Here is a 26,656-nt window from a genome sequence, read left to right on the forward strand (position 1 = left end):
GCAGTGTCCAGCACTAACAGGTCGCTCTGTGTGGCAGGAGCGGCAGTTCCAGCTGTGCCCCCCGGAGCAGTGCGTGCCGTGCCCGCCGTGCCCTCCGCCCGCCGTCACCCAGCAGTGTCAGCAGACACAGACGGGCTCTCCCTGCGAGCTGTGCCCGGGCCCGGGGAGCGACGAGTGCCGGGTCCAGCCCGTCAGGAGGAGCACGGTGCCCCCTGAGCTGGTGAGGGCTCCTCGCTGTGTTCATGGAGCGTTTTGTTCTTGGGCAGAGACAGAACTCTGGGAATGGGAGGTTTTATGGCTCTGCAGAGGTTTGTGTTGGGCTCTCAGCACCGCAGCCTTGTCGTTAAGCAGGGTCTGTGTGTCTGTCTGGGGCTGTCCAAGGCTTCCTCGAGTGCTGTTGGGAGGGAAAGGCTGTTTGAGGAATTGTATTTCTCCTTGCCACAGACCTGTGCTCAGGTGTGCACTGACTGAGATCAGCCCATGGTGTTTAACTCAGTCTCACTGGCTTGTTTGGTTTTGTTTTCTTCACCCATCAATTCAGCCTGTGCACAAAGGCTGAGGGAGGCACAGCCTCTGCTTGGGGAGGAAACACACATTGCTTTGTAACCCTGGCAGGCATCAGCTCAGGCTTCCTTTCCTCCTACGCTGATCAGCCAGGGCTTCAAATATATTTCAATCTGATGCAAAAGTTGTTGACGCAGATTCAGTGGAAGCACAAAAGGAGCTTCCTGGTGCACCTGTAGCCTGTTAGTGCAGCTGGGGAGGATGTGCAGCAGGTCCCTCCTGTGCACCCAGTCGGTGTTTGGGTGACAAACACCCTGGGGACCTTGGTGTCAGACCTGTGCAGAACCTCCCAGAGCCTGACACTCCCATCAACCAGCTCAGGACACTCACTTGGGCTGATGTTCCCATAGAGCTGAGGACACTGCTGTGGAAGCAGGACTTTGCCTGTTTCTTGTTGTTCTAAAGGAAGGAATTCCTCTCTGTACAGTTTATTGAAAATCAGCAGACATGGAAGACTCACTACCAAGAAAAGTGTAAATAAATTGCAAATTGCTAAGAGCAGCCAGACCCAAATCCATCCTACCTGTAGCATTTTCATGTTCAGCTTTCATCCCAAAGCAGGGATCTTGTCCTGATGTCCTGCCTGTCTCCTGCCAGGTGAGCTGCCCCCAGGACAGCCCCGAGCAGCTGGACTGTCGCTTCTTTGGGGAGCTGCTGGCAGAGCTGCACCGCAAGAGCACTGACCTGTACAGCTGCTTGCTGCAGCACGTGGAGAAGATTGGGACAAGGTATTGCCATTGGATCTGTCATTCCTAGGTCTCAGACATCCAGCACCACACAGCTGACAGGGACAGTGTTGTTTGTGAATTGGTTGTTCTCTGTTCCTGACAGCTAGAATTGACTGGATGTTTTACACATTCATCTGATTTGCAAGTAATTGAGGATATAGAAATGCTGTAAGCCAAGGAAATTTATTGAATTTGATGCTTCAGAATTGTCTCCCACAGGTGTTTGTACATTGAGCAAACAAGAACTTACAGCACATTCTGACATATATTTCATGACAGAAATGTATTGCTGTGTCCTGGAGAAACAACCCAAATATCCAAATTCCCTCTGTCCTGTTGTGCTGTTGGGTCATGAATTAAAGGACAGCCACCACCAGGCATAAAGCTCAGTGTCTACATCCAAATGAACATTAAGCACATTTTCTGTAGAGCCCTGCAGACCACCTGTGGGAAGAAATGAGAGTCATAGCAGGCAGTGCCCTGCACAACCTTCCCCCCTTCCCTCCCAATCACCCTCATTCTTCCCCCTCACTCCCCATCTTGTCTGGTGCTTTCCAAGGTCACTGAATAAGGAAAGTGGTCCTGTAGCAGGGGAAAAAGGGAATTTAACCTTCACAGAAACCCTAACAGTGCCAAGTCAACACTTGGGGCAGGGCATTGCAGCAGAGTTGTGGGCAAACCATTACCCAGGCAATTAAGGGAGTAATTGGGTTAACTGCCCATAATTGGGATAACTGCCCAAAGGACTGGGGATAGGCAGCCTGTGTTAGCCCTGCTGCTGTAGGATTCCAGTCTCCCCAGGAATTCCACCACAGTGGGAAGGTAATGACTCTTCACCTCATAAAGACCCTTCATTGCTCTCTATTGTCCAGATAATCTTTTAGTGGTGAATATGGGCCTGAATCCTGAAAGTTCTCAAGCAGCTTTGAGTTAACAGATCCTTGGGTTTTGTGTTTTACAGGAACCACGACATCGAATTCACGTGCCAGGTAAGGCTCAGGCTGTTCCCTGGCACCGCTGGGGAGGGGTTCAAGTGAATTAAGCCAAAGCAGTTGAAATGAAGGATGCTGGTCTTTGCTATCTGCTTGGTAAAAACATTCAGAGCCTGAAAACTACTGCCAGGCAGGTATTTGCAAATATGATAATACTGAAAGGAAATGTCAAGAATTTGCATTATTCCAGTATGAGAGTCAAATTTTGGAAGTCTCTCCCGCTGTTCCAATAAGGGTTTCACTGGAAAATGACTTGCACAGGTACCTGTATTTTTACAATGTATTTTTTGCAAAAGTTCTTTCACTCCCTGGCCAGTGAAGCTGCTGCTGAGCAGCAGGTGCTGCAGCTTTGAAGGCATTCAGTGTGAATGGGGCAGAAATACCTGTCCTGGCTTCACCTGCAGGAAGCAAATGCCACTGAATACTGGCAGCATCTCCCAGTGGTCATCTGGGGTTTATTGGCAGCCCATTCAGAAACACCAGGTTTTGCCCTACCATAAACTGCTGGGAATTGTAGCATCAGCTGTTAATCCCTGAGAGGATTGGTTTGAATACTGCTTTCAAATGTTAAATTTAAGGATTTGAATATATGCTTCATGTATCACTTTATCTCATTTTGTACATGCCCCACATATAAAAGACTTTGGAAGTTTTCTGGATAGCCTTTGATCTATTTTTGTTCTTATTTGCCTGGTATTAAGGATGTTTTTCATAGCAGAGCTGTGTAATTAATGAAGAAACCACATTACTATCTACCAGGCAAAATTCTTAATCAAGATGTCTCCCCTTTCCTCCTTTCTTTGCTTAGACTGAAGATATTGAAGAATTAATTCCCAAAGGACTGTCTGAGGCAACAAAGCAGCAGATTCGTTATCTCCTGCAGGTATGGGAGCTTGGCAGCCTGTAGGAACTGGGAGCAGTAGGAGCTGCTCACACACAGGAGGGACTTGGTACATAACAGCCTTCACCTTGTATTCCCTCATGCTGGTGTTTCTAGAGTGAAGGGGGTGGAATGGTGCTGTAAAGTGTCACAGGGACCCACAGTCCACTTGTGTATTTTAAATGGAGCTTTACTGGGGCTTTCCTGCAGTTTCACTGGAAACTGTTGTGGCTTTTGACCACTGGCAGGAGAACAGAGACCTTTCATCTTTGTGTTGTGTATTAAGGCTTTACTTTAAAAGCCAAACACAAATAGGAGGAGCTAAAAACCCAGAAGCAGAGCCTGAATCCCACCTGGTCCCAGCCCAAGCCCCTGGCTGGGTATGGAGCAGGGAGGGAGCTGAAGAACCAGCCCAGGAAGCCAAAACCCTTCACACCTGAACCACATCAGGAATGGTTCCTTTTGTGGCCCAATGCCAAAAGCACAGCTCAGCACTCAGAGCTGCCTGTGCCAGGCAGGTGTGTCAGAGCATCCAGGGCAGCCTCAGCAGGAGGGTCCTGATCTGGGCTCTGCACCTTGGAATCACTTCCTGGTTAAAAAAACATCCATTGAAATGAAGTTGAGAAGGAGCAGCCTGGTCTGAGTTTCCAGCTGCCCTGCTCCAACCTCCCCCATCCCTTCCATCTTATTATTAATTATTCTGTGCTTCTCTTACAAGGAAGATGGACATCAACCCCCAAATATTCCATGGCCTCCCGCTGGCACAGTGTCCTGGGAGGCTGCTTCAGCTCCAGGTGGAAAAGCTGGAACAGGCATTTCCTGTTTCTGTGTCCAGCTGGTTTTACATCCTCACAGCTGTGATTATAAAATGCAGCCAGAATGGCTTTTGGGGAACCAGGTGTTGTCAGGATCCACCCAGAGTGCTCTCAGAGCCCTTGGCCACCAGGACAGAGTTGGCACAGCCCAGGATCCTGAGCTGGGAATACCCAGAGGTTTCTCGAAGGACACAGGGAATTCCAGTGGAGAAGCACTCACCTCTGGGATTTAGCAGCCTCTAGCTCTAAGCAGTTGCTGAGTGGGGTTTTACTTACATTTTTATAGTCTAAATGTCACCATTTGACTCAATTCCTTCTTTCAAACTACTCTATAGTGTATTACACAATAAAACCAACAAAACCATAAGGCAAAAGTGAAATTCGTGCTTTAATTACAAAACAAACAAAAAGGTGAGTTACACTAGGAATGAAGTCTCAGTCACACCTGGCACCAGTGGGGATAAACAATTGGGCAAGGGCCAATCCCCATATGGCTAGAGAACATGAGAGGTCATTCTTCCATGTTAAGGGAACACACAGGAGGGTTTCACTTTTGTCCAGAAAAGAAAATACTACAGTTTTTGCACAGAATATTCAGTCCTTCCACGAGAGTCAAAACTTGAGGAGTTATTTTGTGTGTCCTTTCAAAGCCTGTTTTTCTTCTTTTAGATATTATTAATATATCATTAAATACAAAAATTTATGTTTTCACCTGAATCAATACACAGCTATTAGAGGCATTAAAATTAGCATTCCAAAGGAGAAGTGTGTTGGGCTGTGGTCACTTCTTGTTTTCTTTCATCCAGTTGACTCCTTTCATCTTTAGGATCTTTTTCCTTTTAAAGGGAGGAGTTGGCTGTATGAGCTTTTTCAATTTAAATTTTTTAAAATGTTAATTAAATTCCTTCACTCATGAGCCAAAGCTTTGCCAGATCTCAAACATGGCTCATTCCTCTGTGCCTTTTCAAGCAGGGCAGTAATTTTCAAAAATCAGTGTAAGCACAAAACATTGAAAGCTCAAATAATAATTGTACAATATTAACACATTTATTTTTCCCTTTATTGGTGTACAAAGGCAGTTCCTTACCCTGTTGTTCCTTTCACTTTTAACAACATTGTCCTGAATTACAAGGCAGAAATTGAACACTGGCATTTGCAGAACAAAGTGCAATGAAAATGTTTCCTGTAGAAACTGTGGGCACTTCAAAGGATGTGCAATGGTTTTAGAAGTTACTGTCAGCTGTAAAGCAGTTTCTGTTCTACCTCTTGTCAGGAATATTGTAAACAAAGCTGCCTAATTAATCCCAATTATCCTTTTCATTTCTCCCCTCCCAGATGAGAGCGACATCAGACAAATCCCTGAGACTTGTGCTTTCCACGTTCAAGAATCTGCGTGAGGAGCTCTGCCATTTACAGGATGACCTGGGGGTGAGTCCTGTTCTTCACTGCCCATGGCTCATCCAGCTCCTGGCAGCTGGACTCAGGGCTACCATTCCAGGCTGGAGCTGTGCTGGTGGCAGTGGCTGCTCTGTCAGTGCCTCAGGGGGGCTGGATGGACACGGTGGCTTTGGCAGCTCCAGAGGTTCTCAGGGCTGGATGGACACGGTGGCTTTGGCAGCTCCAGAGGTTCTCAGGGCTGGATGGACACGGTGGCTTTGGCAGCTCCAGAGGTTCTCTGGCCTTCAGCCGTCCCAGCCCTGTGGGTCTGCAGGCAGCAGACCATTCCTGTTGGGGAAGCAGCAATGTTTCCCACACCAGCCCAAGTGCTCAGCAGCGCTGGGAATGTCACAGCATTGTCCTGGAACATGCAAAGTTGAGGGAGGAGTTGGAACTTGAGAACAGAACAAGGAATCTGTGCAATGGGCTTAGTTTTGGGGTAGTTTTTATTTGGTTGTTTGTTTTTGTTGGCTTCTATTTGAACAGACTGGAAGCAGTGTCCAGGATTCCAGTGTTCACCACCCAGCACAAAGCCACAGGCCCTAGAGTGTGTGCTGTGTACCTAAACCCCAAACTTTCATGAAAGTTGAGCATTCTCTCAGTTCTAAAACATCCCTTTATTAATGACTGTGTTGTACTTTATGGGAAGAGTTTGCTGAAAAATTGCAGCTTTTGACTGACAATTTTTGACTTTTGTCCTGCAGAAGCTGGAAACTGACAATGTCTTGCTGAAGAAGGATTTGGCTTTTAAGGATTCTCAAGTCAAAGAATATGAAACAATGCTGGCTTCTCTGAGGGAGAACAATCGTCAGCAGCAGGTGAATCAAGAAACATTTTCAGTGTCATTCCAGGCAGCCAAAATGGGGGCAGTTTGCTGACTTTTGGGTATTCTGAGAACTGCTCCCTGCTGCGTGTGTGATGCTGTTCCTCCCCTGAGAAATTCCATGTGCTCATTCCCCCTGTGCTTTCCAGCAAGGGCTCAGGGACAGCACTGCCAGATGCCGCTCCCTGGAGGAACAGCTCCTGTCCCTGCGGCTCAGCGAGGGTGACAAGGACTGCCAGCTGAAGGAGCTGGAGTACAGCAAGAGGGCCCTGGAGCAGGAGATCCAGAGCCTCAAGCTGCAGGTGAGAGCTCACCTGGCTGGCTGCAGTAGCTGAGTCCCAGACTCAGAGGGATCAGTGTAGGAAAACTAATGATTTACACTCTCATTGTAAACTACAAATGGGTTCTTTGCTGCAGAGCTGCTCCAGCCCAACCCTGCAGACCACGACGGACGAGCTCTCCAGCCGCTACGTGGAGATGATCAACAACCTGAGGGAGGACAAGGACAGGGAGATCCGCAGCCTCAGGGTAAGGGGCTCTGCTGCCACTGGCTGTGTGCAGGGACAGCTGCTCCTGCAGTTACAGCAGCACACATCCACCACAGGCACTTCTTGGGTGTCTTCTGATTGTGCAGTCACTTTACTCAAAGACACTGGTGGTAGTTTGAAACCTTTATAGTAGAACATAAAACTGATGTAAAAAAACCCCAACCATTCTTTACATGAAGAAAATAGGGATCAATCTGATTAGCAGGCTGTCTAAAGGATACTTTGTATGCCTTAATAACATAAGGAATTAGTCAACAGATGCTCAATAGGAAACAAAAATCAATCCCAGTCACAGCTGTATGTAGGAGATGCCTCTCATGGAAACCAGTGGTAAAAGTGTCTAACCCTGGAAGCCAATTCAACTGGTTCAGTGTTGGTTTAGCTTGCGAACTGTAAAATCATTAAATTAATACTGGGTAGAATTCAATCCAATTAGCACTTTCTGAATTTGTTGTGGCTCAACTTCCTGACCTGAAAATCCCTGGTTCTCACTGTTGATGGTGTTAATGAAATGCCACCCCCAGAGCCCTGGGTCGGTGCTGAGGGGCCCTGCCCAGAGCCCTCCACACCTGAGAGCTCCTGCCTTGTTCTGCAGTCCCAGCTGTGCCAGTTCCAGCAGGACATAACCAGGAGAGAGGGGAGCAACAGTGACTTGCAAATGAGGCTGCATGAACTGACATCGCTGCTGGAGGACAAAGAGGCTTTTATTAAACAACAGCAAGAGGTAAAATAATACAAATTATTTCTCTTCTAAGGGTTTTTGTGTTTCAGCCTCCATGTACTGTGTAGGTGGAACCTTACCAGGAGCTTCATTGTCCTCTCCTGACTCAGGAATGGGGGTTAGGATTTGTTTTAACTGAATGCTGTTCCTCTGCCAGCCTTCTGGAAGGGCAGACTCTCAGACTGTTTTTTGAGAGAAAATTCTGCAAATATTTTGTTGTGACTCTTTTGAACTGATACTTCAGAAAACATTATTTCACACCAGTGTTTGCTTTTGGTTTTCTCAGGAGCTCTTCAGGCTGAAGCATGAGAAGTTATCTGGCAGTCAGTCCCCTGGGGTGACAGCCATCATCACTAAAAAGTAACGTGTTATTCACCTTAGAAACACATCCTTTGGGCTTATCCTTTGTTTAGGCTCTGTAAAGCAACCTGTTCAACTCTCTGCAGGTACAGGAATCAGTATCCTATTCTGGGGCTCCTGTCTGATGACTACAAGGTCACATCACCTGTCAATAAATCACAGACGATTGTAATTGAAAGGACTGGAGAGATCTGGAAACACGTAAGTTTACCTGGACATGGACTGTTCCCTCTGCACTCCCTGAGTGTTCAATTTAACTTCAAAGCAAGTACTACCCAAACTGAGAGCTCAGAGATGCCCTCGTGGTAATTTAACTGCAAAAAGCAAAGTGACTGACTGCAGCCAGGGAACTGTCCTGGCTCTTACCAGCAGGCAGTAATTGGTGGGTGTGGTAGAAATAAAACCTTTTGTTGTTTTCTCTGGCACGTAATTACCCAGAACAAAAGCAGCAGCATTGCTCTAACACCAGCCCCGGGGTGTTGCTGTACTGGGCAGGTAGGCAGGGACTGTGTCCTGCTGTGCTCTCAGGTGAGGAGGGATTTGGGAGGGCTGTGCTCCAGTGCATTAAAAGCATTAATGACTCCAAGCTATTATTTAAACATACAAAGCACCACATCCCTGAAACTCACCTTGAGCCAGGGCAGTGACGAACCCAGGAATGCAGAAGAGTGGTGACACTTTAAGGAGTGATTCAGAGTAAAAATAAAGGACAAGGCTGCAGAAGCTATTTCTGTTCCAGGCAGGGCTGGTGGTGCTGAGTCTGGCTACAAGGTAAAGGCTGGAGAAGTGTGGCCAAGCAGGGGTGTGGTGGTGGCTGCAGGCACAAAGTCACAGCAGCACCTGGGCACAAGCACCGAGGGGGGGGGGGAGGGGCACAGCCAGGGGACAGTTCTGTGTCAGATGCAGGTAACACATCTGGCACGTTCCTCAAGGGCACCTTGCCTGCAGCAGGATTAAGAAAGCAAAAGGCTCAGGTAACTGGCAAAGAGCAGAGTTTTATTGCTGATCCCTAAACCTCACCTAGGTGCATTGCAACCTAGTGAAATGTCAAGCAATGAAACATCAATAGAGAAATGAAAAATTAAAGTGTTTGGTATAGAGGAAAGCTCACTGGTCCCCTTGGACACTCTACAAGAGAAAACAAGTGGGTAATTAAATGAGATGTTTTATGGGAGGTAGTTCTGTTTCACAGGAATAGGTTTGTGCATTTCTTCTAACAAGCTGCTTGTTTCTTTTAGGAATGAGAGAAACCTCTGAGCCCTCAGAGCTGCTCCAAGGAGTTCACAACCAATAAAACTGCTTTACTTTCTGCTCTTCTGCATCCAAAAAAAGGTTCAGTCTGATAGTGAGGAAGACTGGGAAAACATTAAGGACTCACTTTTCCCTCGGAAGAGTGGGATGCTATCCTTCTGTGGACTTCAGCTGTTCTTGACTAGCTCCTGTTCTTCAGCCAGTCCTGAGGCAATCTAGGAGACAAAAGGAAGACATCTGAGACCTTCTCCTCTTGGTCTTTGTAGCCATGTTCTGTCTCCTCATGCTGAGAGTGGGAATGACCCCGATGTCAGTCCCACCCCTCCCACAGCTGCTTTGAGTCACAGGCTGCATGGGAACATCAGAAATACCTCACTGGGAACTGCTCCTTACCTTACACCTGCCTCTGTCTGGGAAGCTCGGACACAAAGGACAAAACTTACACCAAACCCAGCTTCTGACCTGCTAAATGCCAGCAGGACCCAGTTCAGTGAAGGGCTGGGCCAAGGCTCATTTTAGAGAATGTTTCTGACCTCAAAGGTGATGTATTTTCACCTCAAACCAGCTGTAAGTATTTATTTACTGTGCTTCAAATTTTCAAGGACTTGGTATATTTTTATATAGAAGACCTTTATGTGAAAATAACTCATGGACTAAATTTCCTTATCAGACCAACCTGCCATTTACAATTTCTGCTCCTTGCAGGACCACAGAAATTCTTTCAAACTGATTTGGTGTTCATGATTCAGTAGTTGTCTGAGCAACACAGCACAGAGACTCACAGGGAAAGTTTGCAACGCTGCAATCCAAAGGTGCTCTTTTATGGTGGGGTTCTTGCTTTGCTTTCCTGCTGCAGCCATCTATTTCTGTTCCCAGATAATATAGACCCTAGGTAATGTTTAATGGGGAAAGAATGCTGGAGGCTACCTGTAACCATGAAATAAACCCAAGTCTAATTCTCTGGATCATTGTCTGTCTGTCCTGGAAACACCTTGTGTACAGCTGGGGGGGGGGGGGGGTAAGGTGGTGTCTTGTTCCTCTCCATGAATCTTTACAAGTGAAGGATTAGGGCTGGCTCCCTTTTCTGGCTGCTGCTGCCAGAATTTCCCCAGGTACTGCTGGATGTCCAGCTGGCCTTGTGCTCTTCAGGACTGGGCAAAGAGCCACGAGTAAAACCTGCTCCTGCTGCTGCTCTGTGAGTGTGTCCAGGCTGAGATAGGGCTGCAGTTTCACAAGCCTGGTCCTCCCTTCAGCCTGGCTTTACAGGAATAGGCTTTAGTTAAATACCCTCATCTGAACAAGGAGTGCATTCAGTAATTATTCTAAAACAGATTCTAAAGTAACCCCTCTTTCTGCAGAGCAGTGAATAAATGGTAAATCTGCACTCAGAACTAATGTGCTCCTGTCATGGGACAGTGTCAGTGAAATAAATAATTTTAGTTACACTGGCATCAAATGACTTTTCACTTTTGGTAATAACCAAAAAAAGGACTAACAGAGGAAGAGCACCATGTTTGTTTAATGTCATCAGAGTTACCTGTGCAGGTGTCTGGGTGCAGGTGCTCCTTGTGCTCCCACCAGGGCCAGGTGTTTCCCACAGCTCGGACAAAGCTACAAAGAGCAGAAATTGGAATTATTAATTGCCACAGTTCCTGATGGCTCATCTCAGCCATGGATTTCCCAACCAGCCACTCAGTGACACCAAGTTGTATTTCCTCCATTCTCTGGCACAGCACAGGACATGTGGGGAACTCCCTTAAGGATGGAGGGGGCTCAGACCAGGAGCTGCTGGGTGTGGTGAGACAATTGCTTGGTAAGGCCACCATCAGGGAAATGCTCTTTTCAAATCCAGCTGATCCATCCCAGTGGAAACACCATCCTGGGGCAGCCAGGGAAACTGCAACCTGCTTAGAAAAAGCCCAGGTTGCTGCTCAGGCCAGCCAGCTCTCCTGGGGGTAGCAAGGACAGCTCCTCAAAGAGTCTGAAGATCACCAGACCCAGTAAATGCTGCAGAGCTGAAGCTGCAGCTACACTTTGTACAAACAGAAAACAAAGCAATGAATGCTTGTCAAAAAAGCTGAATTAGACTAGTAGGTAAAGAATATGACCACTTATTTATAGGCTGGTTTTGTTTTCAAACTGTATGTATTTAAAAAGCAAACTTAGTAGTTTTTTACTATGAAGTACTGTTGGCTCAGCTGTCCCCTCGTTGCTGTGGCACTGGAACTGATTTACCAAATGTGGTTTCTGCTGGAGTTTACAGAAACTCATTTTCTCATTTACTCAGCTCTGTAAATCCTGGTTAGAAATGTTTTACTTTAGCTCAAGTCTTGTACATTATTTCCAGGAACAAATTAGAAAAAAGTCAGACACTATTTACTTTATATAATTACAACAATAGACATTCTGCCCTGTCTTTATCTGCCAGAATGCAGTCTTGTTTTGCACTGAAAAGGAGGAAACTGTCTTCTTTGCTTTGACTGACCTTTCTGCTGTATTGAAGTTTCTCTGCCTCAGCTGTAAAATAAAAGCCAAGGAGAGCCCTGGCTGGGAACTCTCTGGCAGCCACACCCAGTACCTCACCTTTACCTCCAGAGTTCTGCTGCAGCTCTTCCGTGTTTACTCTCCAGTTTATTACCTTTAATTGTGGGCAGTTGAAACCTGAGGAGAGGAAAACACAGCTGATGATCAGGATGTGAATCACCTCTAACTGCACCTGTCAGTCCAATAAAAAGCTGCACCAAACAGATCTGACATTTCAGAGTAAGCCCTGCACACCTTTGTGAGGTTCTGCTTGTTCAAGCACCCCTGACCTGTCACAGCTCTCAAACATGTACTGGGAAAAGGCACTGAGAAGGGTTTGGGAAATGTCCCTCAAACTGCTGAGGATTCAGGTGGGATTTTATCCTTGCATTTCAGAAGATTTAAAACACCACTTCCTAGTAAAATCCTATGTCAAGAACAGCAGTCTACTTCCTGCTTTGATACAGAACAATCAGTTACCTGATGCTTTGGTCCATGTGTAGGGGGGAAAGTGGAGCCAGCACAGCCATGGGCAGTCAGGGATCATCTTCAGGCAATGAAGAAACTCCTTGGGTCCGTGTATTCAACATAACACTCAGGAACAAAGCACTGACATTGTCAGAAATCCACAGCTTTAAATCACTAAGATTTTTTCCTTCCTGATTGCTGGGCATGGAAGGAAAAGCAGCAACAAAACCCAGATGAATTCATTCCTGTCTGCTTAATTTCTGCTCTTTGTGCAAAATCTACAAGTTCAGTGGCTCAAAGCCCGTTGAAAATCCTCGATGAAGGGTTCATTTAATAGCACATGTTCTTCTTCAGCTTTTTAATCTGCCACTGATGTTGTAATTCAAGTATTCTAAAAAGAGAGGGAATTTAGGATAGCAGCATTTTTAGAATTCCATTCTGCAAGCTCTATCTATTGCACAGATAAAGACAAAAACCTACCTGGTTTTTCCCAAAATATGTGAGAAGTTTTTTTGTTCTCTTAAAGGTAAAAAAAAAATTCAAAGGAATGTCAGTATCACATTTGATAATTATTTTAGAAATAAGCAAAACAAAACACAAATACATTACCTGTAAGTCTAAAGGGTTAAATCAAACCCAATGTTCTCTCCTCAACAGTCTGATAAATAGCCCTGCAGAAACCTGTTTACTTGAAAAGTGATTACATATTAATTAGTGAATAATGCAATTAAAATTATCAGGCAAATTTACAGAGAATGGGACTTTCCTAAACACCATAAATGAAAAGGAAACTCCAAAAAATCTGGAGTGCAAGAGATGCGTTTTATTGTATGCCCGTTACGATGAGTAACACATTTAGAAATAATAATCCCACAGAACAGTGACAATCTTATTTTACAGCGTGTACATCATTTTTTACAGCCACATAAAACACTTATTTGTCTAAGAGATTTCCCAAATTTTAACTTTCTGAAGTTTAGAAATATAAAAAAAATTTATTCTCAAGGAACTGATTCTCATCTGGTGCAAAAACAAAATATGAACATTATCTGGAACACAAAGCCACAATATAGCATGAAGTTACAATTTCTCATGTGAACAGCTGTGTGCAAACATGAAGCAACTAAAAAAAGTAAAAAATACACATTATATGCATAACATTTATGACCAGGTTTTTCATTAAATAGCCCTAGACCAGCTCATTATATAAGCGCCATTGGATTTGCAGCATGCTAACACAAAGCATTTTTAAAGGGATGCATATTTTAAATGTATACACTGTAAACTCAAGATCCACCTCCAAACTCTAGTGGCAGCAGATTTTTCTGGTTAAATACTGCATATATACTTTCTTACAGATTGAAAATGCATGTTTATAGCATGGTATAGATCTTTTTTTAAAAGAATCGATTAAAAGGTGCATTTTTATGTCTATATGGAAAATTTCCTATTAGGAGGTAGGACAGTAACTGCCATACCTGTTAAGAACACTGCCCTAAAGAACCTCTAAGTACTTTGAATTTTAATTAAAAAACCCCTACAGTTTTCAACTGCTTTTAATATTCTTTTTAGAGAAGACTTTAAAGTAGCAATGAAAAAAATTAGTGTTGAGTCACAACACTATGAGCTGCATCCATTTTCATCCTTAAAAAAAAAAAAAGTCTAATTCAAAGTTAATTTTGTTATATGTGCCATACTGAACAACATTCAACTGTAGTTTCAGATAAAAAAAGGGAAATTATACACATATACATCTTTAACCCTAGCACCAGAACACCACCTCTGAGACCATAACATAATGCTCTATTTTAAACATCATATCCTGCAATAAAATAGGTTAGCAGCTTTGAAAACCAGTAAAAAAATGCTTCTTGGACCTAAACTAATAAAGGAAACCAAAAAGTTTCCCTATGAAATGTTTGAAAAAAAACACCCCAAACCAAACAAGGGACACCCCCCTCACCACCCCCCCAAATTTTGCCAGCTCTGGAATTCAAATTCTAGGCACAATTGAAAACGTTGTGATGAAGTGTCTGACTAAAACTCCCCGTTCCAAACTGCACAAGAAGTGAAGAGGGGGCTCCTTTGCAAACCCTCTGTAGCTCACCCCACCAGGGATCTGTTTCCATACTGGAGACACGTTGGGACTGACAGAATGGGTCACACAATCAGCTCTGCCCTGTCCTCTAGACTCAGCAATGGCAAATACTGTTCACTTGGAGACATTCATCCATCTTTCTGCAAATTTAAAACATTCATCCATCCTCTGCATTCTCTAGTGCTCTTTAGGTTCTGATCAGCAACAATCATAGGGCTATGAGATCCCCTGCCAACCCTAATACTTTTTAAGACTTTTAATACAAAGAATGTAAAGTTATGGTTTAATATCAAGCTTTGAAACCAGGAGAAACAGTTCGTGAGATTTATTTTTTTCCCCAATTAGCATATCACAGTTTCTACATCGCTTCCTCTGGAGCTCACCTATCACATTATGGCCTCTTTGTGGTGCCTCATTATGTGCTGATTTTTCTCGGAGGGCCTGCGGAAGCCCTTTTTGCAGTACTCACACCTGTGGGGGTAGTCTTTGGTGTGGATGGAGATGACGTGGCGCTTAAAGCCCGACGCGTCCGTGGTGCTGTACTCACAGTACTGGCACTGGTACACCTTCCTGCCACTGTGGGTCTTCATGTGCTTCTTCAGTTCGTTCTGCTGCCTGAAGCCCCTTTTACACCTTTTGCATTTAAAAGGCAGGTCCTTGGTGTGAACGGAGAGGATGTGCCCACTGAGCACAAAGGGATCCGAGGTTTTGAAGTCACAGTGCCTACACTGGTGGATCTTTTTCCCTTTGTGGGTCTCGCTATGCTTTTTGAGCTCCGAGGGCCGGTGGAAGCCTTTCTCACACACCTCACACTTGTGGGGAAAATCCTTGGTGTGCACTGAAATGATGTGTCGCTTCAGGTCACTGGAGTTGGTGCTCTTGTGGTCACAGTGGGGACACTGGTGAGTCTTATGCCCTTGGAAGAGCTCGGTGTGCTGCTGCAGCTCCTTCTCGTCGGCGAAGGCCTGGGGACAGTGCTCACATTTAAAGGGCAGGTCGGTGCCGTGTTTGGTTTTGATGTGAGTTTTCAGGTTGGACTGGTCAGCACACCTGAACACGCAGTGCTGACACTGGTATGGCTTTTCCCCCGTGTGGGTCCTCATGTGCTTTTTCAGCTCCGAGGGGTGGCGGAAGCCCTTCCCGCACTCCACGCACACATGAGGGAAGTTCTTGCTATGGACTGCCAGCAGGTGCCTGTTGAGCAGCCCCTGCTCTGCAGTCTCATAGTCACAATATTTGCACTTGTGGAGCTTGGGCTCCTTGTCCCTCAGGATGAGTTTGTTGGAACTCAACGGACTCGCCTCTCTGTATCTTCTCGTGTACTCTGTAAACTCGTGCGTTTTATCAACTTTATTTATAAGTTTATGGCTTTCCAGATGATTGTGGAAACTTACTTTTTTGTTAGTTGTAAAGTCACAGTCTGTACACTGGTATTTCTTCTTGATCATATGATCGGGATGGTTCTTCATATGCCTTTTCAAGAATCCTCTGGATTTAAATTTTTTCCCACAAATATGACAAGGGTAAACTGTTAAGGGCTGTCCATCAGGACCTATTATAACAGCTGTTTTTGAACAAACAAAAACAAGTTATGAAGGAAACACATTTACTGATTAAGAAGTTTTCAATCAGCCAAGTGCTGTTCAGATTCATGCACTTACACTTGCAGCAGAGAGAGAGTGGCTCAGTAGTTTAAAAACAACCAATCCACAGCACCTATAGTTTATATAGTTCTGATTTAGAAACTGCTCAAACAGATCAGGAATATCACATGTGCACTGAATATAGCCGTGGGTACTTTTTAATAGCTTGCAGCATTCCAATGAATTGCATCAGCCCTGAGTGTACTGACTTTGAATAGCAAAATATGACATTTTCTAGGCACAGAACTGGAGGGGGGAAGGACACAGGAAATACGCAAATCATCATTTATAGCTTTTAATTCTGCATCAGCTTAAAAAAGAGAAAAGGAATAGGACAGGAGTGGTGGCACTCCATGACAATACCGTAACCATCCAGTGTTTACCTGTTTGCCATTGCCTGGCCTCTCCTCTCCTCCTTTTCTTGGTTTTTTGTTTGAGCACTCTATTAGTGCTAATGCTATCACAAATCTGCAGGTACTGTGTTGCATTACCGTTTTTGTTTTCTAATCGTGTATCCAAGTTATTTCCTAGAAACAAAAATTAGACACCATAAAAAACCTTAAACAACTTGTTTCTTTGGGACTGACGACTGGAATTGCACAGCAGCATTATCTACTTCTTAAAAACAAGCATTGCCCACTCCTCTACCACCAACATACATTAAAAATAAGTGTGCTAACAGCAACCTCTATCTATCTTTCCCAGCAAAAGTCAAGGGTATGATTGTTTAAACACTGATTCATTTCTAAAGATATTCCTTGATATTTATTCAACTTGTTTTTACTTCTTAACAACTGCATTATCTTTTTTCTGTCTGCAAAACTACATTAGAAACTTGGCAGTGCCTCCCAACTTCCCCACCCCTTCCAACGGCCTACAGACATCTAGAATTGTTTTCATTCAAAACAGTAGAGAAAGACTGTGGAGTCCTTCAATATTTAATTTATGACTCATTCTTTGCATCTCTGATTAGGAGCACTGACACAGAAATGTCTATTTTTTCAAAGACAGTTTTAGTTTTAATGCTGTTAAAAAGTTCTCACCTGCCGCTTGACCATCTTCGTATCTTCGGGGAAGTCTTCTTTCATCTCCTGCAGAAAATGGTATTTTAGTCATTATAAAATAATGTTCTTTTTAAAGATGCTGCCTTTGAAAGCCTGATAATGAGAGAAAACTAACAGCTAATAAGTAACAAGTTAACACCATCCAAGTGGAGATGTGCAGCTTGGTGTTGTATAATCATGAGCCTCAGGAGACAAAATCCCATCTCTGGGAGGAGTTAATATCCTCCCCATCTGTGTTTGCATGCTTACCCTGCTGGCTCTCCTGCTTTTCATTATTAATATGCTCTGCAAACTTTTGACCTCATCTATCCCCTCAGACAGCAATGCAGAGGTCATCTGAAATGCACACTTTGCTCCTGAGATGGAAGCACGTTATCTGTCTGGAGTATAAGCAGGCAGATAAGAGGACTTGGCCCTTCCCTTATCAGCCTCTCAGCACAATGGAGTGTTGGAGATGCACGAGGAATACCTCAGGACCACATTCCTCATTTTGCACTGGAACTATTTGCTGCTATGTGCCAAACCTCTGTGGGTCTGAAGCACTTTACCAGCCCAACTGCTGGGCTCTCATTACTGCACCAAGGAAATTTCACTGACATGCTTAATTAATTGTAACAAACTACGGATAACTTGGTACCCTCTTAACAAACATTTAATACACCAAAATCCAAGGAAATTACACAAAAGAATAGACAGAATTCACAATATATCCTAAGACACTTCCACAGCTGGAAAACAAAATCACTTTTTTATTTCTCACCTGATGGACTAACAGGTTTAAAACATGTTGTGTGAAATTATTTTGTAAACTGAAATTATTAGGAACATGTTTATTCCTACTACTCCCTTTTTACAGCCTTTCCCCCTTCCTCTACTAATGTAAAATACTTAATGCTGTTCTTGTTGTTTAAGATCTTCAACAACAAAGCATTGAACCCCACATACTCAGTACATCTGAGCTGGGATCTGAAACAAAAGCAAACTTCTCCTAACAAGCTCTCCTTTCTACTCCATGAAACACAACACACAGCAATCACTGGATGGCAGAGATCAGGAGCTGCTTCCAAACCCCAAGAACAAGGTGAGGTCATCCCAGAGATGCTGGCAGCTGGATGAGGGAGGAAATAATGGCAGGGATTTTCAGGAAAGAAGCACAGGTTCCTACCGTAAGCAGCAGCCCAAGCAACGGGGACAAATGTTTTATTCACGCCAGAGTCCTCAAGCTGGGTGTCTGGAAGGGATGTGGCTTCTTCTTCCCCTACAATAACTTCCATATAAACTTCATCTGCTATTTCAGCACAGCCTGGATGAAGGGAGGAGAATAAATCTTTAATTTTATTCTGCCTGTCCTAACTTTTCCTTCATTTAATTTGCTCTTGCTCTGATTGATACCCATTATAAATTAATTTTCTTCCTTTGGCATTTAGGGGATCATTGCTTATTCAGACATTCCTTAAAGAGAGAAAACATGTATCAATAAATACCAATCCAAAACAAGTGCCCACAAAATTTCCAAAATGCAAACTCATGAACTTGCAATTGATGACATTTGCCACTTTGTTTGAAAGCTGCGTAATTCACAGTAGGAAAAGAGAAAAATAAGAAGTTTGACTAACCTCATTAACTTCAACCATGGACATGTTAAATTTAATATAAATAATGAAATGATTGCACACAATATGCATAAAGTGCATTATCCACATCACTTTAAAATGATTATAGCCTGCTTTTTATTTTTAGGGAAGATGAGCTTAGTTTTCTACTACTTTAGGCTGAACAATCCTTCAGAAAAAAAATTAAATTGTCCTTCCTTGAGAATGATGGTTATAAGAATGTACAAACAGCATGAGAAACAAAAATGTTTCTTATTATGCTTACTAATATCTTCATCTTCCTGAGAAGAGTCCTTAACAGCCATGTAAACCATTTTTTCTCGCTGCATTCTCCCAACACCTCCTTGTTCAATGACTCCAGCTACAGAATGGCCATTGTGAAAGTCACTCTCAGTGACAATTTCTGTCCCACCTTGAACAGAAAGAAGTTACACACATTAAGTCAATGTGAACAAAGACATTGTTAAGATTAATTCCAAATCCAAGTATTTTTTTGACTTGCTGGGACCATGTCCCTGAGAGCCCTGAGAACACCCTTGCTGGGAGTTACCTCTCAGCCATCAGAGATTTTGGTTCTCCCTGCTGCTGCACGAGCAGTCTGTCCCTTCTGTCCCTGGACACTGGCAGCCCATCCTCAGAGGAACAAACTGAATTTTGGGAACAGAGCCTGGGAATGATCCAGAGGTTTTAGCCCAAGAACAACCAGTTCAATTCAATTCAAATTCTGCTTTTTCAGGAACAGACACCGGTGAGTTGTGCATCCCCTCAGAGCACGGGGAGTGCTGGGCAGTCGAGGGGAAAGGGAACTGCAGGGAATTTCTGAGTGCCTTGGTTCACCTGCAGCCCCAGAAATCCTCCCCTCTCTCTGCAAAGGCCATCAAGGACTCCCACCAACAAAAGGGATCCACTCCAGAGGCTCTGCTGTGCTGACACACTTCTGTCTTGCAAAGTCAGAGAAAAGCAGCAGCTGAGAAAACAGCTGCAGACACACAACCACTTCTACATTTGGGCTTTGACTGCCTGAAAATAGCCCTGCTAATCAAAAAAGAACTTGAGACTAATCCACACCCAGCATTTGCTGCATCTCCACAAATGCCACGTTCTACAAAACACTCCAGTCACTGGATTATGTGGAATGAAGAACAAACAGAAAGCCCCTGAAACACTTCACACAACTGAAAGAATAAATAGGATTTCAAGGTACCTATTTCAACATCATCTTCAGCTTCAGCTTTAAATATGTAGACTTTGATAACTTCTGAACCAAAGCCATCATCTTTAGCAACATCATCATTTGCCACCTCGGTGCTGATCTTCAAGGGAGTGCTTCCTATATGGTCCAATTTCTCCCCAACATCATCCACTGCAAAGAGAAGAGAATAATAATGAAGTTCAAACATATTTTTAGAAGTCAAAGTAATCAGTAGCATGATTTTCTCCACTATTCTCCCCATGCACAGGAAAGGTTTTTATTCCTAAGTGTCCTTTAAAAGCAGCTCATCTCAAGAAGTTTAAAAAGATTCCAGAAGTTCAGTATCTTAGCACAACTCCGGAAACAGAGCAGGAATTACAGAATGAAGGACACAAGAGGGAGCTTGTCATCAAAGGGAATGAGGTAACTGGTGATGGCTGAAACTACTACTCTTAGAAAGCAAAGATTTATCAATAATTAAAATTAAATATCTATATAAAAGTGTTTAAAATTAACCCAGAATTGCCTGTTACAGTCTAAGAGTTCTCAAAAATTTCACTCTGATGTATAGTGACTAAAATATAGTGGCTGAAACTCTTGTGGAGTGTGATGACTTGGAGCATATTCCCAGTTAAAGAAATGTGCATCAAAAATCTGACTCTAAAAGAAATTATGATTTTATCAAATTTACCACTTGAAAACATACATATTACTGAAGATTAATGCATGATATGCAGCTGATTAAAAGATGCAGTGACAATAAATCCAAATACTATGAGAGATTGACTTCTCATTCTTTACACAACTCACTTGCTGATTATTAGGTTTATACATTCAAAATGTTCAATTAATTTTGAAGAAAAAAATTTCATCCAAACTATTAAAAGCAACATATTTTGGTACAAAGGGAATTCACAGAGATAACCATAGATACACCTCAAATTGCCAACACAGAGAGCACTGAACTCAGCATCTCTCTGCCACATGTACTGACACACTTCTATTTGAGGATAAATTTAGTTCCTGTGCAGATGGTCAATACAAACCTGTGCAGTGCTGAACACCCACTGAAGTCCTCTAAATAGAGAAGAATCCCACAAAATGCAGACAAAATCTGAATGAAATACATTCCAGGGAAACAGTATCTTACTGCACACATAACATTAAAATATGTGTGCACTAAACAAAGAGAAACTCCTTCAAACGAACACTGAGGTGACAGCAGAGCTTCCTGACACCATGGGCACACCAAGGTCTGATCCCAGGGAAAAGCTGCCTTACCTGGGATGGCTGCAGTGCTCCCCAGTCCCCTCCCAGTTTCCTGCTCCCAGGGCACTGGTGGCTGCTCCCAAGAGCTGCTTTAACCCCTTCAGCTCTGGGCTAAACTGGAGAGGTGGGAAGGAGCAGCCTCTCCTGGCAGCAGGGGAGTGGGAATCCATCCCAGCAATCCCAAAGAAAGCTCTTCCCACTCATGGACAAGGTTCCATGGACCTACCCAGCTCACAGCACTGGGAAACCTCATTTCTATTCATAAATCTTGGACTGCACCAGGTGAGTACAGAAGTTACTGAGGACAGAACTGGGTAAAATGTGGGTAAGTACAAGCAAATATTTGGTTTTGGTTTAGAACCTCCGTGAAGTCTATACTTTGATGAAAATTAATATTCTGAGTTGGAAGGGACCCACAAGGATCATCAAGTCCAACTCTTAAGTGAATGATCCATATGGGGATTGATCCCACAACCTTGCTGTTAGCAGTACTAGGCTCTATAGCCTCAAACATCTATGGAAAACATTTTAAGAATGCTGGTTTGACTGTTTGGTGGAGTTTGGGGGTTTTTTTGGTAACTAAAGGATTAATTCCATCGCTGAAGAAGTCAAACATGGATCAGAAAAAAAAACTTTCCTGAGGAAGAGTTTTTGCTTTTTTTAATTAAAATAACTTTCTATATCTCTACTGCAATCAATGCCAGGAACATCAGCACCCTAATGAGTGAGAGTCTGACACGTGCTGCCTGATGTTCGTGTGACCTGGCAGGACACTGGCAACAGTCAGAGCACAAACACTGAGAGAGCCACAACAGAGAACCTGCAATATTCCTCTGAAATCCACTTTCCCAGCACCAGGTCGTTAAACCCCTTTATGTCCACTGTGGGAGTTTTACTGCACCTGCTAATTGACATTTTTTATGCTGCCAGAATGGGATTGTCAGAAGAGAGAAAACTGGAGATGCTGAAATTCCCTTATCTTGGAATAAGTATTTCCATACATTTACTAAACATGGATTTATTAAAGACTTTTTTTTTCCCCCTGCAAGTCTCTTAACGTTTATAATTTCTTATGCATGTTCTGGAAAATGATAAATAGAAGCTTAATTTAATACAATGACCATTCCCACTGCATGTGGGAGTGTTGGAAGAACTGGAGGTAATTCCCAGTACAAGGAGGGATTACATACCCAGCTCTATGACTGCCAAAAAAAATATTTCAGAGCTTACAAACCCTGCTAATTTAGACTGGGAGGCAGTAATAAGGTTCTTTTCAAATCTGCACCACAAGCAACACAATTTTTTTCTAAACTCATATATTTTATAAACTTAACACGTTACCAGTCTAACAGAAATAAGTTTTTCTGCTCTGGGAAATTACTCAACAACAGCAACTTCCTGCTGTATTTAAATATTGCCTGTAAAGTCCCCAAATCTTCAATATCCTTTAAAAATAGGGACTCCTGTTTTAGAGGGGCAAACTTAGAACAGTATTTTTAACATTTGTGGTTACTTCTACACCATTAACCATCCTGTGTATTCTCCAAAAAAGTCAGTCTTTACAATTTAAGCTAAAAAAATGGAAACCTATCAGGAAATTTGTGTATCCAGGGCCTCTGGGATCACTCTTCTAAAAAAGCAACTGTGTAATATAGCAAAATTTGGAAAATATCATCTGGGATGGGAAAATGGTATCAAGATAAACTGTTATCTGTAAGATGTTGCTTTTTGTTTCAAATACAACAGAACACACTGAATTGGAAATTGCTTTTGCTTAAAGTCCTGTCATATCTGAAGGAAATCTCATGGCTTCCATCTACCTTTTAAACAGACTCAGGAAGAGAAAACACAGCAGGGCAAGGAATCTTTGTCAGGTTCCAAAATATTATTTTTTTTTAGAACAGCACATGAAAATACTCTGCTGTCTAAGTAAGATGCCTTCAATCATTGCTAACCCATCAGTGCTAAATTCCCTGCTGCTTTTCCCAGGGATAGCTCAGGGGAACAGGGAATGCTTGCTTCTTTTCAGTCAATGGAATATCAAAGTGTCTTCCAGCTCTGACTCACCCACCAGAAACACTACATGTTATTATCTGGTCCCTTAAAATACACTGAAAAAACACAACACAGAACCTCCATAAACAGATGCTGAATCCTCCTGAGTGAACAAACTTTAAAGGAAAACTCAGCACACTCCCAGAGTTAAACTTACCTGGCTTGGCTGTTTTCAGGTGTGTGATGTCCAGATTCACTGTGGATTGCCAGCTCCCAATCCATGTGATGCCTCACATGCACTATGCTGGTGATACCACAGCCACCAGAGGAGCAACACGAGGGCAAGGTAAGTCCCACGCTTTGACAATTCTCCGGGTTTTTCTAATGTCTGATCTACTTAAGTCCCATAGGTTCAAATAGAGCAGTAGGAATCCTAAAATGTTTAGCAAATGAGGCAACAGTGTAAGACACTACAAAGGAGGTGTTGGTGGCACAGTACCTTACCCCCGGGCCAGCTCCAGTGTGGGTCAGTGGTGGCTTTGAGGTCACCAGAATAGTGCATGGGGCCGGCACGCGGAGCGGGGGCTGGCAACCCGCTGTGGGTCTGAATATCGCAAACCTGAAAAACAAAAGAGGGGAGGCTTCAGCTCCACTGCCCACTGCCCCTGCAGCACGGGATGTGCTGCTCACCAGCTCCATCTCTCTCTGAACAAGGGCTGGGGTCAGGGGCCCACCACCGCATTTGGGATTCAATTCTTTTTTATCAAGGTGTTCTGATGGTTTAAAGCAAAGAATCGTGAACACCTTGTGGTTTTTGTGTTGTGAACGTATCAAAAATAGATTTTTTTAAGTCCTATGCTTACAAAGCTGGTTTGAAAAAGCTGAATTTATCTGCAGAGTGGTGATAATCTTCCAATGAAAATTTCCAAACACAAAATCATATACACAGTCCTACAACTATCAAGACAAACTTACTATTGTCCAAATAGTATTTAGACAGAAAATATGATTACCAGAAATGCATAAAGTATCTACATGGGAATGTCACCTCAAAATGGTGCAATATCACCTTTCAGTACAGTCCCTTCTAACCCAACCCATTCTATGGTTCTGTCATTTAAGCTGCAACCCAACAAGCATAAGGGACATTAAAACTCCAGTCAGTTCCATACCCTAAAATGTCATATTTTGGTAGCTCCCACCTGTGCTCCACAGAACAACTCATGGTATTCCCTAATGGCATATCTGGCATTTTAAAGTCTCCCCTTTTTATATGCTAAATTTCATTAAAAGACAAGTATTTTGAAATTCTTTAGAAGTATCACTTTGGTGTGATTTACATTATAAAAACAGTTCAACAGTCCTATATATACATCCCAATGAAATACTGTAAAATTCACTTTCTACAATATTGACAGTACTTGACAATTGAATACATTTAAGTAAATAAAAAGTTTTGACCTGCTTGATAAATTGAGGTCTTTATCTATTCTACACAACACATTATCTCCATAAACAAAACAAATTCAAGGGTAATATTTAAACTATAAAAAAAAAAAAATAACAACTGCATAAGAATGATTCATTACCACTGAAAAAACACAATAGCAGACACTTTGTGGGATCAGGCTGGCATCCCCAGCACAGCACAGGCTCAAAACTTAGAAACCCAACAGAGCTCAAAGATCTTTATCAGTGCTCCAGATGAAGGGATCAGCTTTGCAGGTGACACTGAGCTGGGGAAGTGTTGATGCTGGAAGTGGGAAGCTCTTCAGGGGAGTCTGGACAAGCTGGATCCATGGGCTGAGGCCAATTGTGGGGATTCACAAGTGCCAGGTCCTAACCTGGAGTCACAATAACCCCATGGAAAGCTCCAGGCTGGGGCAGACGGGCTGGGAAAGGCCTAGGGGGTGCTGGTGACAGCAGTGGGACATGAGCCCAGGGGTGCCCAGGAGGGCAAGAGGCCAATAACACCAGGCTTGGACCAGGAATGGTGTCCAGGGGGATCAGGGCACTGCTGGGGCACCTTGGGGCCCCTCAGGACAAGAGGGATTTTGAGGGGCTGGAACGTGTCCAGGGAAGGGAATGGAGCTGGGAAGGGGCTGGAGAATTCCTGAGGGAGCTGGGAAAGGGGCTCAGCCTGGAGAAAAGGAGGCTCAGGAGGGACCTCCTGGCTCTGCACAAGTCCCTGCCAGGAGGGGACAGCCGGGGGATCGGGCTCTGGCCCCAGGGAACAGGGGAACAGCTTTGAGCTGTGCCAGGGGAGGCTCAGGTTGGACAGTGCAAAAATTCCTCCATGGAAAGGGCTGTGCAACCCTGGCACAGCTGCCCAGGGCACTGGTGGAGTCCAGTCCATCCCTGGAAGGATTCAAAAGCCATGTGCATGTGGCACCTGGGGACACGGTCAGTGGTGGCCCTGGCAGTGCTGGGAGAACGATTAAACTCAATGATCCTGCAGCTCTTCCCCAACCTAAAAGATTCTATGACTGCCTTAATTTATCTAAATGATTACTTAAAACAAAATCCTAAATGAATAATGTAGCTTCCAACTTGGACTATTCAGGCACATCACGATTATACATATATAAAAATTTAATTTGCTGAAAACTAGGTCTCAAAACGGCTTTGAAACATTGTGAAAGGCAAGCTTGGGAACACCTGACAAAACCAGGAATGTGTCAGACACACGTGGGGCCACCAGGCAACTGAAAGCTTCAGATGCTCTGGTCTAAGTGCAGGATCATCAGCATCAATCACTCATCTCTCTCAGAAGGAATCCCAAAGATGACTGTACTTAAAATGACAAGGGAAATAGCCAGTTACAGAATAAACTCACCCTAAGTACTCTGTCAGAAAGAAGGAATTTGTTCAGTGAAACAACTGACTGTAAAAATGGTGTTCCTTTTGCTACAAATACACTCAGAGGTTTTTTTTGTTGCAGGTCTAATTTGCTTCATCAACTCATTTTTGAAGTTCCTAATTCAAAAAACCCTCTTTTTGACTTCAGTTAGTGACACAGTAATGATGGAAAGGTTTAAAAATCATTGCTGTTCATCCTATACTGAACGAAAACCAATATCAAAATATATTTTGCATAAAGGACATAAATGCTATGAGAGAAGAAAATCATTATCATCATGAATCAGTGGTGTCCTCTGTCATGAAATTTTTAATAAATGCAGCTTGTTGTGAACAGACTGACACTTTGACACACTTGGCATTGACTTTTTTTTTTTAACATATTGCTTCTGACTAAATAAAATCTGTTTTGACCTACTCACATTTCAATAAGTGATTTGATGAAGTAAAAAAATTTAAATTACTTGGAATATATTTTATCAAATTTGTGTAGCAGCAACAACTGATACCTTGGGTATAATGTAAGCACTGAAGAAACACAAATTACCCAAGGTTCTTTCAGCAGCCAACTTCAGCTACCTGTCAACAGGATCATATGGAGCTGGATGCTGTGTGGGAACTGGAATGTATTAATGAGCCAATCCATTAATGAACACGACCCCTTATTTCCAAGTTCAGCCCAGAACAGCACAAGACAATGAAATGCCTATTATAATTTTTAATATGCTAAACAAACTACATTTTGTGGACACATTAAAAAAACTCTGAATTAGAGATCTTAAAAAAACTATTTCTTAGTGGATTCTCCTGATT

The 26,656-nt window shown here is 43.3% G+C and overlaps 2 protein-coding genes across 10 annotated transcripts in view; one reads left to right on the top strand and one right to left on the bottom strand.

Annotated features, from left to right (window-relative positions):
• Positions 1-10,084, top strand: part of POF1B (POF1B actin binding protein) — a 17,648-nt gene extending 7,564 nt beyond the window's left edge. Inside the window, exons 4-15 of one of the 2 annotated variants that reach the window (XM_015626538.3) lie at positions 38-220; positions 1,162-1,292; positions 2,254-2,281; positions 3,093-3,167; positions 5,315-5,407; positions 6,121-6,234; positions 6,389-6,541; positions 6,657-6,767; positions 7,383-7,511; positions 7,795-7,868; positions 7,955-8,069; positions 9,107-10,084. In XM_015626538.3, coding sequence (XP_015482024.1) covers positions 38-220; positions 1,162-1,292; positions 2,254-2,281; positions 3,093-3,167; positions 5,315-5,407; positions 6,121-6,234; positions 6,389-6,541; positions 6,657-6,767; positions 7,383-7,511; positions 7,795-7,868; positions 7,955-8,069; positions 9,107-9,112 — 1,212 coding nt within the window. In that variant the 3' untranslated portion in view covers positions 9,113-10,084. Of the gene's footprint in view, positions 1-37; positions 221-1,161; positions 1,293-2,253; positions 2,282-3,092; positions 3,168-5,314; positions 5,408-6,120; positions 6,235-6,388; positions 6,542-6,656; positions 6,768-7,382; positions 7,512-7,794; positions 7,869-7,954; positions 8,835-9,106 lie in introns of those variants that run through there. The other variant, XM_015626537.3, reaches the window with a different exon arrangement.
• The window catches only part of ZNF711 (zinc finger protein 711), a 24,137-nt gene continuing 1,824 nt past the window's right edge, over positions 4,344-26,656 (bottom strand). Inside the window, exons 3-14 of one of the 8 annotated variants that reach the window (XM_033514035.1) lie at positions 19,733-19,891; positions 18,794-18,940; positions 18,081-18,218; positions 16,895-16,942; positions 16,235-16,378; positions 12,720-15,772; positions 12,591-12,629; positions 12,123-12,501; positions 11,703-11,780; positions 10,657-10,730; positions 9,247-9,334; positions 4,344-6,909 (exon numbers count right to left, since the gene is read on the bottom strand). In XM_033514035.1, the coding sequence (XP_033369926.1) occupies positions 14,595-15,772; positions 16,235-16,378; positions 16,895-16,942; positions 18,081-18,218; positions 18,794-18,940; positions 19,733-19,891 (1,814 nt within the window). In that variant the 3' untranslated portion in view covers positions 4,344-6,909; positions 9,247-9,334; positions 10,657-10,730; ... (2 more) ...; positions 12,591-12,629; positions 12,720-14,594. Of the gene's footprint in view, positions 6,910-9,246; positions 9,335-10,656; positions 10,731-11,702; positions 11,781-12,122; positions 15,773-16,234; positions 16,379-16,894; positions 16,943-18,080; positions 18,219-18,793; positions 18,941-19,732; positions 19,892-23,488; positions 23,604-26,656 lie in introns of all 8 variants that reach the window. The other 7 variants (XM_033514033.1, XM_033514034.1, XM_015626536.2 and 4 more) reach the window with 7 other exon arrangements.

Source organism: Parus major, chromosome 4A (assembly GCF_001522545.3).
Source record: "Parus major isolate Abel chromosome 4A, Parus_major1.1, whole genome shotgun sequence".
NCBI lineage: Eukaryota > Metazoa > Chordata > Aves > Passeriformes > Paridae > Parus > Parus major.